The 13697-nt window shown below is 48.0% G+C and overlaps 1 protein-coding gene across 4 annotated transcripts in view; it reads left to right on the top strand.

The window, feature by feature from the left end:
• The window catches only part of LOC121544928 (signal-induced proliferation-associated 1-like protein 1), an 84374-nt gene that overhangs the window by 37723 nt on the left and 32954 nt on the right, over positions 1–13697 (top strand). For all 4 annotated transcript variants that reach the window (XM_045209135.1, XM_041855182.2, XM_045209133.1 and 1 more), the window contains 6 exons: positions 2685–4300; positions 4617–4747; positions 5809–5997; positions 6224–6398; positions 8653–8756; positions 8947–9104. In XM_045209135.1, coding sequence (XP_045065070.1) covers positions 2851–4300; positions 4617–4747; positions 5809–5997; positions 6224–6398; positions 8653–8756; positions 8947–9104 — 2207 coding nt within the window. In that variant the 5' untranslated portion in view covers positions 2685–2850. The remainder of the gene's footprint in view (positions 1–2684; positions 4301–4616; positions 4748–5808; positions 5998–6223; positions 6399–8652; positions 8757–8946; positions 9105–13697) is intronic.

The raw sequence follows: 13697 nt of genomic DNA, 5'->3' as shown, positions 1-13697 counted from the left end.
GGCAGGCAGCGGGCCCAAAGCTGCAGGGATTGAAATGCGGAGTGCAAACAGGATAAGGTTTGCCATGCCATGGCTAAGTGTCCATCCATTATAGCAGAGTGCTAGCCGCATAGCCCGGCCTGGCCAGGAGGAAGGAACCTCTGCTTTGCTGTGTGATGGAGGTCATGCACTGTGAGCACCACCAACTACAGTCTCCATTACCCTATTCATTATAGGTTGGATTTCATCATTCATGATATAACTTCTAAACAGTCAAATGTGACACTGATGCGGAATAATGAACTTCATGTACGATAACGATATTATGTTATGATGAATTAAGATGCTATTTTTGATCATTTTTGTAGACTGTCTGGTGCAGGAGCAAATCACAGTGTATTTTAAGATATAGATATAGCGCCTGAAATAGAATGAGTCTAAATATGTCCTAGCAGTATTGATGTTCTGATTAAAAGTCAATAAAACAGTGTGATATCCAGTTTGTTTGTTTATTTGTTTGTTTAGAATGGGGATTATTTATCTTAATCTGGCTGCAAGCTTTTACACTACTTAGACTACTAGATCCAATAAGATTTGGGGCACATCAGGAGGGAGGCTCAGACTGGTGCACAGTTGTAGGAGTTTTTTTGGTGTCAAAAACTCCCTCTTGTCAACTCAATGTGTTTATCAGCTCAATGGGGATGATGAGCCTGGAGCGCTATGCATCCTGGAAGAACCCTAGAGCAGGGGTTGGCAACAGACGGCCCGCAGGCCAAAACCGGGCCCCCCAAAGTTTTTAGCAACAAAAACAACCCGACTAAAATCAACAGGAATTCAGCTAAAAAAAAAATCCCACGAATAAAAAAAGAGACGTGATCGTGTCTCAATATAATCAAGATACAAAATTATTTTCAAATGCAATCTCTTTTTGGGCTTAGTTGTGGTCAATTTGCAGTGTACAAATTATTATTATGTTCTGGCTCCCCTACCCCTGCCATAGAGTATAACCTATATTTGTTTTAGTTCCTAATGTACTGTATTTTATTCACAATATTTATGTTGTTGCAGAGTGTACATATGGCGCTCCTTTCAGAGTGACAATTTAACCATCTCCCTGGGGTCACTGGCTTACAGTAGCAACACTGATGGCTCCTGGGTAATATGGACTGGTTGTATGGATAGAAATTATATTTATTTATTGTGTTTGGAGATTCTTAGTGGCAGAAGCATTTATTTATACTGCTTTTGATTTTCTTTCAGATTGTAATCATTTCTGACACATTTTCAATTTAACATGCTTAGAGAACATGTTTATATTTCTGGTGTCTCATCAAGTAAATCAATTCACATACATGTCAATGTCTATTTCCCCTGCTTTGTATGTGTGAAGTAGTGTATGTGTCTGTATGAAGCAGTTTTCCCTGATGTGTGAATGTGCCTGGCATGGAGAAATACAAGCCCATCACAGCATTGACAGCCAGTGGCTAATGTGATCACAGCTTGTGTGCTGCCGGGCTGACTGAGAGGAACCGTAATCTCTCCCAGTGTCTCGCTGCCAAATTGGCTCAATCTGCCAGGGAGAAACATCACAGAGTTCTCTGCTGTCGGCTTTCAAAAGGCCTTTTTTATGTGGGCTCAGGATGTTTGATCCAGTAAACTGTATCTCAGCATTTTGATTTGGTCAACCTGCTATCCATAGCATGTGAAAGGACTTCATAGGGATCACAATTTCCATAACACCTGATATATAAATAGTTAGTAGTGCGTTCTATTGGTTTATTAAATTACCTAATAATCTACTTTGGGAATTCGTTACAGGAATTTAATGATTAGGTTGAAGGCATAATTTTGCTTAGGTTGGAGAAAATATATTACAACTTTTTGGATTTGGCTGAGCTTTTAATGTTCCCCCCAGATGTTTATGCTGAAATTGGTTTGAAAAGTAGAGCCGTTATCTGAAATTGAAATGTCAGTGACTTTTTACTGTGTCAGTTTGCCAGGAGGCAAAAATCACATCCAAATATGACTCTGCAGGCAGGTTTGTGAAATCCAGATATCCCTTTCAATCCTGTAGAATAGAAATGTTGGCATGTTTGTAATGCTGTCCTGGAGTTTCTAAAAGCATCTATCTGACTGACTATGCCGATCATAAATACCCCCCGGACATGTCAGGAGAAAGTACGTCTGGAAAACCCCCAAATCTGAAAAGAGATAGGTCATATCTAATTTAGCAAATGCCTCGAGAAAAAAGCAAAACTTTTTATTAAAAATGTGGATTCGGGAAGTAAATTTGTTCTGCAGTCATTTCCTACTCCCACACAGTCAGTCAGATGATTAAAGTTGGAGAACATTATCTTGCTTACTCAAGGCCCAAAGAGAGATTAACTAATTAGACACAGTCCAGTACTTTCCACTGTGCTGCCTGCTAGCCTGCTATAAAACCTAGGAGCATGGCAGAGGCCACATCAGTAACAGGGCACTGCACACAGCCAATTACCAGGCAGGTAGCCTGTGTCACTGTGTCATTGTCTACCTATCCAGACCAGAGCTATTGGTGTCATTTTCAACACCAGTCAGTCAGCTTACATTCCCCAACTGTTTCCACTCTTCGCCTAGTTAGAGAAAGTTGGTGTGAAATGAGAGGGTATGCAATTATTGAGTTTACAATATGTTCTAATACCAAACCTCTCCTTTGTTTATTTCAGGGTTGTAGCCAGTTGGAGTGAGATGAGAACCCAGTGGAGTAGCAGACAGACAGAGTCTAGCTGTAGGGGCAGTATGAAGGCCTGAACACTGAGCATCCGGCTCCACAGTCAGCCTAGCCATGCCCTGCTGCTGACTGCCCTGGTGACCAGCTCTGGCCTTGGCACCATGACCAGTCTGAAGCGCCCACCCATGGAGCGCATCGTGGGGGGCTCTATCCCTGCCATCGACGAGTTCTACACCCGCCACCTCCGCCTGGCCAACGGAGGGGCACCCCCAGCACGCACAGACAGCGCCCACCCTCCAGGGGGCCCGGGGGTGCCTAAAATGGGGGTGCGGGCACGGGTTGCCGAATGGCCCCCGAGGAAGGACCTGGGAGCTCTCTGGCAAGTTACCACGGAGCCAGAGTCCCCAGGCCTGGCCGGAGGGGGGCAGAGCCACCTGAAACTAGGTCACCTGATGAGCCCCCAGGACTCCTCCATGCTCCGCAACATCCACAACACACTGAAGAGTAAAACCCAGGGGGCCAGCTACAGCCCAGACAGCCGTTACCTGTCCCCCACAGACTACAGAGTCCCCTCCCACAGGAACACCCGCCGCATACGCCAGCGCAGCAACAGTGACATCACCATCAGTGAGCTGGACGGTGGCGGGGACAGTGGGGAGGACTGGGGCCCTTCAGGGGCCAAGTGGTCCCCACTACACAGAGAATATGGCAGCACCTCCTCTATAGACCAGCATGGGGCGTCAGGGGAGAGCTTCTTTGAGATGCTGAAGGGCTACCACGGGGACAAGCCTGACCAGCGCAGCCCTGCCCCAGACAGACTAGAGGACCTGCTGACTGCTGGACTCAAGCAGGCCTCCATAGAACTACATGAGGAGACAAGTGAGAGCCAGGCATCCAACAGAGTCAAGGAGAGAGAAAAGCCCACAAAGAGACGCTCCAAGTCAGAGACAGGGGGAGAGTCTATATTCCGTAAACTACGCAGCGTGAGAGGGGAGTCACCGCGGGCCGGGTCTGATGCTGAGGACGGTCGGTCAGAGGACTGGGTAACCCCCCTCAAACCCTGGGTGTGCCAGAGGGGCTTCTCCCACTACGACGTGCAGAGCATGATGTTTGACCTGAATGATGTGATCCAGAGCAGGCAGACGGCGTCGGGGAAGAGGAAGAACACCACCACGGGGGCGTCTGCTGCAGCTGCAGCCTCCAACACCTCCACCTTGTCTTCCACCCAGAGCCTGGCCTACAGCTCCCCCGCTGGCAGCCAGGAGGAGCTCAGTGCCGGGGCCAGGGACAGCCCCAGCATGGACACTGGGGACGAGCAGAGCAACGAGATGCTCCTCAGCTGCCCCTGCTTCCGCAATGAGATTGGGGCCAACGGAAGGCGCACGGCGGGGGCCGGGCCCCCCAAACAGGGGAGTGGGGGCTCGGGGACCCTGGGAAGCGAGGGCAATCTGTTTGAGTCGTCCCTCAGCTCCCACTGCACTAATGCTGGGGTGGCGGTGCTGGAGGGGCCGAAGGACAGCCCCAGTGCCCTCAGTGACAGAGGCAAACACTACATCGTAGAGCATGTGGACCTGGGAGCCTACTACTACAGGAAGTTCTTCTACCTTAGAGGTGAGATAGACTCAGCAGAACATACACTATGTATCCTCTCAAACTTATTCAATTACAAACATTATACAGTACATGAAGTACTATAACACTAGAATGTGTAACATAAACAAACAGTCCAACACAGCCCACTGTGTAATTCAGTTTCCAAATTCAAATGTATGAAGTGAATGTTTATACATAGCTGTCTCTCTCTCCCTCTCCCCCCCCCTCTCTCTCTCTCACTCTCACTCTCTCTCTCTCTCTCTCTCCCTCTCCCCCCCTCTCTCTCTCTCTCTCTCTCTCTCTCTCTCTCTCTCTCTTTCTCTCTCACCCTTAGAGCACTGGAACTACTTTGGGATGGACGAGGCTCTGGGTCCAGTAGCTGTGAGTGTGCGCAGGGAGAAGCAGGAGGAGCAAAAGGAACACGGCCAGCAGTACAACTACCGGGTCATCTTCAGAACCTCAGAGGTCAGACAGCTAGCCTCCTGGCTTTACAACTGCTCTCCCTGGACCATGTAACTTATAACAAAGTTAGCAGTTAATGATCCTGCTAGATAGATAGAGATTTCTGGAATCGTTATCAAATCCAGTCATGTTGATTGTCTGTAGGTTAGTTTTTCTGTAGATAAGTCCCTCTCCCCTGTGTCTGTCTTTCTGGTAGTTTCACAGTAAGACTAGCTGGAGGTGAAACTCAGCTCTCCATCCCTCTCTGCTGATTATGTAAGAAGCCCAGAGGGCCATCAGCTGTCCTCTCAGTTCAGCACTGTGTAAAGAAACTATAGGAAAAGCTCTCATCCTCCTCACATCTCCATGGCCTGTCAATGCTACACAACCTCAAACCATTATAGAGAACTCTCCTTTAACATTTCACTGGGAAATCATTTGCTTCATTAAGTTGGAAGGTTGTGATTTTAGTTATGGAGTGACTGCGACACAGCACCATTACATTCCCAGCAATAGATTTAAGACACCTGCCCTGGAGTGTTCAGAGATGGTTGTCTGGGGGTTTTCCCTGGGTTGGAAGGTGGACGGGTGTGTGAATAGACCCTCCAGCTCTGTGTGAGACACCCTAGGACCCCAAGGCCGCAAACCTGGAGAACACTGTCCTTTTGTTAGGGCAGTCTCCTAGGGGAGTGGGAGAGAAAGTTCCCCTCCGTTCCAGCTGCATATGATAGCAGAGTGATTGAGTTCCCTGCCTCTTCTGAACACAATGCACACTCTGTACATATTATGCGTTGCTGAACAACCCACACCCCACCCTCAGCTTTCTACTTCCTCCAGGCCAAAAGTTGGATTCATGACTGAACCTTGTTCTTCTCTGTTATTTTATGTCAGATTCTTTTAGATAAATAGTTATGAACTTACTCAGGAGAAGTTAGGGTGTTTGGGAAGCAAAACCGACATGTTCATTTTGGCTATCGCTTTGTTCCATCTTGAAGTGAAAGTTCCATGGACTGGGGATTCCTGAGGCACATTCCTCCTCTCACACCTCTCTCTCTTCCTCTCCTCCTTTTCATCCCACCATCCAGTTGACCACACTCCGGGGGTCTATTCTGGAGGACGCGGTGCCCTCGTCCTCTAAGCATGGCACTACCCGAGGGCTGCCCCTGAAGGAGGTGTTGGAGCACCTGCTTCCAGAGCTGGATGTGCCCTGCCTCCGCCTGGCCCTGAACACGCCCAAGGTCACAGAACAGCTGATGAAACTGGATGAGCAGGGGGTAGGAGGATACATAATACACTACATAAAAATACTCCCTGAAAAGCCCAGCCATGCTACAGCTATATGTTGTTATTGGGCCAGTTATCATATTTCATAGCTCTTTTGATTGGCACTATGTGTTGGCACTATATCATGCTATAAAATGAGGCTAGTCTGATCTCGTATATTTTTTGCACTGCAACATTTCTTAACGTTAAATCAGTCACTCTCCCTGCCCTCTCTAGCTGAGTTTCCAGGTGAAGGTGGGGGTGATGTACTGCAGGGCGGGGCAGAGCAGTGAGGAGGAGATGTACAACAATGAGAAGGCGGGCCCTGCCCTGGAGGAGTTCCTACAGCTGCTGGGGGAGAGGGTCCGCCTCCAGGGCTTCACCAAGTACCGCGCCCAGCTCGACACCAAGAGTACGCTCACACAAACAAACACACACACACACACACAAACACACACACTAGCAAAGGTAGTCAAAATTGATAAAAGGTCAAAAATACAGGTCTGATAAATGTAACAGCTGCATAAGAGTAAGATACTCAACAATTGTTTTATTTAAAAAATCCATCAAATATTGACTGTTTTTTAGCACATAACCATTTATGAGAGACAGAAAATCGATGGAATCCAGACAGAGAATTTGTAAACGCCCCCTCACAATCTCCTGTCAACATTCACCATGGCTTTCATCCAAAGATGTGCAACATTACTTATTCATTATTGATGTCTCCTAGAATATTAAATATAGGGCGGAAATGTTTTGTATCAAAATAGCCAATGGGGAATTAACCAATGCATATTTATTTGACAATAGGGGAAAGATACAAAATTGCATGATTGAATAAGATGTGGATTTTTTGTGTCCGCTTTCTTTTCTGAGTGGCAACTTTGTTTACATTATCATCTTCTCAAACATCAAAATGTTCTATCCCACAAAGGGGGACACTAACTGTAAGTAGACCGGTTTCTCTTCTCTCTTGTCATGTAGTTGCCGTGTCAGTGTGTTTAATCCCCATCGGTATATCAACTTTTATAAACATGTGGGTCAAAACCTTTTTGTCCCATGTCCTAAATTAACGACTTTTGAGACATCGTTTCTTACTTTTTCCCAATGGTAAAGTCCAGGAGAAAAGGTGGTTTGCACAGGTAATAGTACGAATATGGTCTGTTTCTATTTTGAAAGCAATCGGTGAAGTTAAAGTTGAATTAGTTGACAAATAGATTATCCACTTCTCAAACACAGCCAAATGAAAGCTAAAGAGAGGCGTATTCTCAGGTGGGCGTGGCTTGAGCCTTGCTACACACACACACACACACAGTCGTGTTTAACTAACCTTGTGGGAACACACAATTGTTTCCCATTCAACATTTTATTTTCTCTAACCCCTAAACCTAACCTTAACCCTAACCTTAACCCAAGAACCTTAATCCTAACCCTAAACCTAACCTTTAACCCCTAATTCTAACCCTAACACTAATTTTAACCTTAACCCTAAACCCCCTAGAAATTGCGTTTTTCCTTATAACAACTAACAATTTCTCTTAGTTTACTATAGTTAAACACTTACACACAGACAAACACACACACACACACAGCACAGACAGTGCATTTAAAAGTGTGATTGGCCTTTTGTATTTGACCAAGGATGTAGCGGGACATGCTCCTGTGTGGGAACCTGACTGACCCTCTCTCTGACCTCCTCACTCCAGGTCTCACAGCATGAATTATGAGTCCTGTAGAATCTGCTTCATATTTGCTGTAGGCGGTGCTCTGATCTGCCTTGTGTGTTATCAACAACAGTTTGGGGTAATCTCTGGAATCCAGGAAATAGGTTTTCCTCTCCTGTCTCTTGCAGGTTTTTTATGTGTAGTCCCTTTTACTTCATGTAGCCTGTTTTTCTTTCAAATCTCTCTTGTAACCCTTCATTTCCCCTTGCTCCTCTTATCACTCCACTCTACCTGTTCCTCTGACCAACCCTTTCTTATACCCCTAACTCTCTCCCTCCCTCCCTCCCTCCCTCCCTCCCTCCCTCCCTCCCTCCCTCCCTCCCTCCTTCTGTCTCTGGTGTATTGAGGACTAAATCAGGTCCACTATGGCTGGCCCACACGCTCCACTACATCCTTTATGTTCCTAATGAGAGCAGAGCAGGAAATGGCAGCTCATCGCAATTATGCACTTAATTACATTAGACTATTTCTGGCACTTCCTGTATCCATAAGCTCAATGAATATGAACATTCCTCTTTTGTCCATACATTTTGGTTGTGGTGGCTGTCTGGGTAATTTCTGCACCCAGAACCAAATCAGTTAATGTGATGAGAGACAAGCGCATGGGTACCTTTGCTCTTAAGGTTATGGTATTTTTAGATGTATTTTTAAGCAACAATACAGTATTATTGATAGGGCTCTACCTGTATGACTAAAATGATTTGTTGTTGTTTTCCTTTCACGCTATGTCGGCAGACATTGATCAGGCTACGCTAGCATGGTTATTGTTTGGGCTATGAAACAGGAGACAGTCGTGTACATAAAGCACTGAGCAGATAGGTTGCAGGAGGACAGAGTCGGGTTGCAGGAGGACAGAGTTGGGTTGCAGGAGGACAGAGTTGGGTTGCAGGAGTAGGACAATGGGGTCTTATATTGTGGCGCTCCTCTCTCTTCCTCCAGCTGATTCCACTGGCACCCACTCCCTGTACACGGCCTACAGGGACTATGAGATTATGTTCCACGTGTCTACCATGCTGCCCTACACACCCAACAACAAACAACAGGTAAGGAAGGGCTCCATGATATCACATAATAAATTAATATCTAAGTGACATGCTTTAGGATAACATGATATGCCATAGATGGATTCAATTATTAATCAAGTTTAATGCTGCCATGTAGAAGAATAGGATATTCATTGAGATAGTGTAATTCTTGTACGGTTATACCATGTTTGTCCTTGCTGTGTTGTAGTTGCTGAGGAAGAGACACATTGGGAATGACATCGTTACCATAGTGTTCCAGGAGCCGGGAGCGCTCCCTTTCACCCCCAAGACCATCCGCTCCCACTTCCAACACGTGTTCATCATCGTCCGTGTGCACAGCCCCTGCTCCGACAATACCTGCTACAGGTGAGTGTAAACCGTGTTCAGACCACTAGAGGGCCTGGCGGTCACTAACAACCTGGAAAGCCCCTGGTACTACTACAGTGGTTGTTTTGAACAACTCACACAGGTAGATAACATAATGAGGAAAGATAACCACTGGAAAGCATGGTCACAAACCCAGATAAAATCACTTGGGTAACTACTAGCGCTCCTCTTTTCTCTCTGTAGCCAGGGTACTATAGGCAGGGTACTATAGGCAGGGTACTGTAGGTAGGGTACTATAGGCAGGAGACTGTAGGCAGGGTACTATAGGCAGGGTACTGTAGGTAGGGAAATATAGGCAGGGTACTGTAGGCAGGGTACTATAGGCAGGGTACTGTAGGCAGGGTACTATAGGCAGGGTAATGTAGGCAGGGTACTGTAGGCAGGGTAATATAGGCAGGGTAATATAGGCAGGGTACTGTAGGCAGGGTAATGTGGGCAGGGTAATGTAGGCAGGGTACTATAGGCAGGATACTATAAGCAGAGTACTGTAGACAGGGCACTGTTTATTTTATTTTATTTTACCTTTATTTAACTAGGCAAGTCAGTTAAGAACAAATTCTTATTTACAATGACGGCCTACACCTGCCAAACCCGGACGACGCTGGGCCAATTGTGCGCCGCCCTATGGGACTCCCAGTCACGGCCGGTTGTGATACAGCCTGGAATCAAACCAGGGGGTCTGTAGTGACGCCTCAAGCACTGAGATGCAGTGCCTTAGACCGCTGCGCCACTCGGGAGCCCCAAGTGTAGGCAGGGTACTGTAGCCAGGGTACTGTAGGCAGGATACTATAGGTAGGGTACTGTAGGCAGGATACTATAGGCAGGGTACTGTAGGCAGGATACTGTAGCCAGGGTACTGTAGCCAGGGTACTGTAGGCAGGATAATATAGGCAGGGTACTGTAGGCAGGATACTGTAGCCAGGGCTCTGTAGGCAGGGTACTGTAGGCAGGATACTATAGGCAGGGTACTATAGGCAGGGTACTGTAGGCAGGATACTGTAGGCAGGATACTATAAGCAGGGTACTGTAGTCAGGGTACTGTAGCCAGGGTACTATAGGCAGGGTACTATAGGCAGGATACTATAGGCAGGGTACTATAGGCCAGGATTTTGTAGGCAGGGTACTGTAGGCAGGATACTATAGGCAGGGTACTGTAGGCAGGGTAATATAGGCAGGGTACTGTAGGCAGGGTACTTTAGCCAGGGTACTGTAGGCAGGGTACTGTAGGCAGGATACTATAGGCAGGGTACTGTAGGCAGGGTAATATAGGCAGGATACTGTAGGTAGGATACTATATGCAGGATACTGTTGGCAGGGTACAGTAGGCAGGATACTGTAGGCAGGGTACTGTAGCCAGGGTTCTATAGGTAGAGTACTGTAGGCAGGGTACTATAGGCAGGATACTGTAGGTAGGATACTGTAGACAGGGTACTGTAGGCAGGATACTGTAGGCAGGGTACTGTAGCCAGGGTACTGTAGCTAGGGTACTGTAGGCAGGGTACTGTAGGAAGGGTACTGTAGGCAGGGTACTGTAGGCAGGGTACTGTAGCCAGGGTACTATTGGCAGGGTACTGTAGGCAGGGTACTGTAGCCAGGGTACTGTAGTCAGGGTTCTGTAGGCAGGGTACTGTAGCCAGGGTACTATAGGCAGGGTACTGTAGCCAGGGTTCTGTAGGCAGGGTACTGTAGCCAGGGTACTGTAGCCAGGGTACTATAGGCAGGATACTATAGGCAGGGTACTGTAGGCAGGGTACTGTAGCCAGGGTACTATAAGCAGGGGACTGTAGCTAGGGTACTGTAGCTAGGGTACTGTAGGCAGGGTACTGTAGCCAGGGTTCTGTAGCCAGGGTACTATAGGCAGGGTACTATAGGCCAGGATACTATAGGCAGGGTAAAATAGGCAGGGTACTGTAGGCAGAGTACTGTAGCCAGGGCACTGTTTATTTTATTTAATTTTACCTTTATTTAACTAGGCAAGTCAGTTAAGAACAAATTCTTATTTACAATGATGGCCTACACCTGCCAAACCCGGACGACGCTGGGCCAATTGTGCGCCGCCCTATGGGACTCCCAGTCACGGCCGGTTGTGATACAGCCTGGAATCGAACCAGGGGGTCTGTAGTGACGCATCAAGCACTGAGATGCAGTGCCTTAGACCGCTGCGCCACTCGGGAGCCCCAAGTGTAGGCAGGGTACTGTAGCCAGGGTACTGTAGGCAGGATACTATAGGCAGGGTACTGTAGCCAGGATACTATAGGCAGGGTACTGTAGGCATGATACTATAGGCAGGGTACTGTAGGCAGGATACTGTAGCCAGGGTACTGTAGACAGGATACTATAAGCAGGGTACTGTAGCCAGGGTTCTGTAGTCAGGGTTCTGTAGGCAGGGTACTGTAGCCAGGGTACTATAGGCAGGGTACTATAGGCAGGGTACTATATGCCAGGATACTGTTAGCAGGGTACTGTAGACAGGATAATGTAGGCAGGGTACTGTAGCCAGGGTTCTATAGGTAGAGTACTGTAGGCAGGGTACTATAGGCAGGATACTGTAGGTAGGATTCTATAGGCAGGATACTGTAGACAGGGTACTGTAGGCAGGATACTGTAGGCAGGGTACTGTAGCCAGGGTACTATAGGCAGGGGACTGTAGCTAGGGTACTGTAGCTAGGGTACTGTAGGCAGGGTACTGTAGGCAGGGTACTGTAGCCAGGGTTCTATTGGCAGGGTACTGTAGGCAGGGTACTGTAGGCAGGGTACTGTAGCCAGGGTTCTATTGGCAGGGTACTGTAGGCAGGGTACTGTAGCCAGGGTACTGTAGCCAGGGTTCTGTAGGCAGGGTACTGTTGCCAGGGTACTATAGGCAGGGTACTATAGGCAGGATACTATAGGCAGGGTACTGTAGCCAGGGTACTGTAGTCAGGGTTCTGTAGGCAGGGTACTGTAGCCAGGGTACAATAGGCAGGGTACTATAGGCAGGGTACTATAGGCAGGATACTATAGGCAGGTTACTATAGGCCAGGATACTGTAGGCAGGGTACTGTAGGCAGGATACTATAGGCAGGATACTGTAGGCAGGGTAATATAGGCAGGGTACTGTAGGCAGGGTACTGTAGCCAGGGTACTGTAGGCAGGGTACTATTGGCAGGATACTGTCGGCAGGGTACTGTAGGCAGGATACTATAGGCATGATACTATAGGCAGGGTAATATAGGCAGGGTACTGTTGGCAGGGTACTATAGGCAGGATACTGTAGGCAGGATACTGTAGGCAGGGTACTGTAGGCAGGGTACTGTAGGCAAGGGTGCTGTAGCCAGGGTACTTTAGGCAGAGTACTGTAGGCAGGGGACTGTAGGCAGGGTACTGTAGGCAGGATACTGTAGGCAGGGTACTATATGCAGGGTACTATAGGCAGGGTACTGTAGGCAGGGTACTGTAGGCAGGGTACTGTAGACAGGGTACTGTAGGCAGGATACTGTAGGCAGGGTACTATAGGCAGGGTACTATAGGCAGGGTACTGTAGGCAGGGTACTGTAGGCAGGGTACTGTAGCCAGGGTACTGTAGGCAGGGTACTATAGGCAGGATACTGTAGGCAGGGTACTGTAGTCAGGGTTCTGTAGGCAGGGTACTGTAGCCAGGGTTCTATAGGCAGGGAACTATAGGCAGGATACTATAGGCAGGGTACTATAGGCCAGGATACCGTTGGCAGGGTACTGTAGGTAGGATACTGTAGGCAGGGTACTGTAGCCAGGGTTCTATATGCAGAGTACTGTAGGCAGGGTACTATAGGCAGGATACTGTAGGTAGGATTCTATAGGCAGGATACTGTAGACAGGGTACTGTAGGCAGGATACTGTAGGCAGGGTACTATAGGCAGGGGACTGTAGCTAGGGTACTGTAGCTAGGGTACTGTAGGCAGGGTACTGTAGCCAGGGTTCTATTGGCAGGGTACTGTAGCCAGGGTACTGTAGCCAGGGTTCTGTAGGCAGGGTACTGTTGCCAGGGTACTATAGGCAGGATACTATAGGCAGGGTACTGTAGCCAGGGTACTGTAGTCAGGGTTCTGTAGGCAGGGTACTGTAGCCAGGGTACTATAGGCAGGGTACTATAGGCAGGGTACTATAGGCAGGATACCATAGGCAGGGTACTATGGGCCAGGATACTGTAGGCAGGGTACTGTAGGCAGGATACTATAGACAGGGTACTGTAGGCAGGGTAATATAGGCAGGGTACTGTAGGCAGGGTACTGTCGGCAGGGTACTGTAGGCAGGATACTATAGGCATGATACTATAGGCAGGGTAATATAGGCAGGGTACTGTTGGCAGGGTACTATAGGCAGGATACTGTAGGTAGGATACTATAGGCAGGATACTGTAGGCAGGGTACTGTAGGCAGGGTACTGTAGGCAAGGGTACTGTAGCCAGGGTACTATAGGCAGAGTACTGTAGGCAGGGGACTGTAGGCAGGGGACTGTAGGCAGGGTACTGTAGGCAGAGTACTATAGGCAGAGTACTATAGGCAGGGTACTGTAGGCAGGATACTGTAGGCAGGGTACTATAGGCAGGGTACTGTA

The sequence above is a fragment of the Coregonus clupeaformis genome, chromosome 29 (assembly GCF_020615455.1).
Source record: "Coregonus clupeaformis isolate EN_2021a chromosome 29, ASM2061545v1, whole genome shotgun sequence".
In the NCBI taxonomy this organism is placed as follows: domain Eukaryota; kingdom Metazoa; phylum Chordata; class Actinopteri; order Salmoniformes; family Salmonidae; genus Coregonus; species Coregonus clupeaformis.
This window is presented reverse-complemented; position numbering and strand designations above follow the sequence as displayed.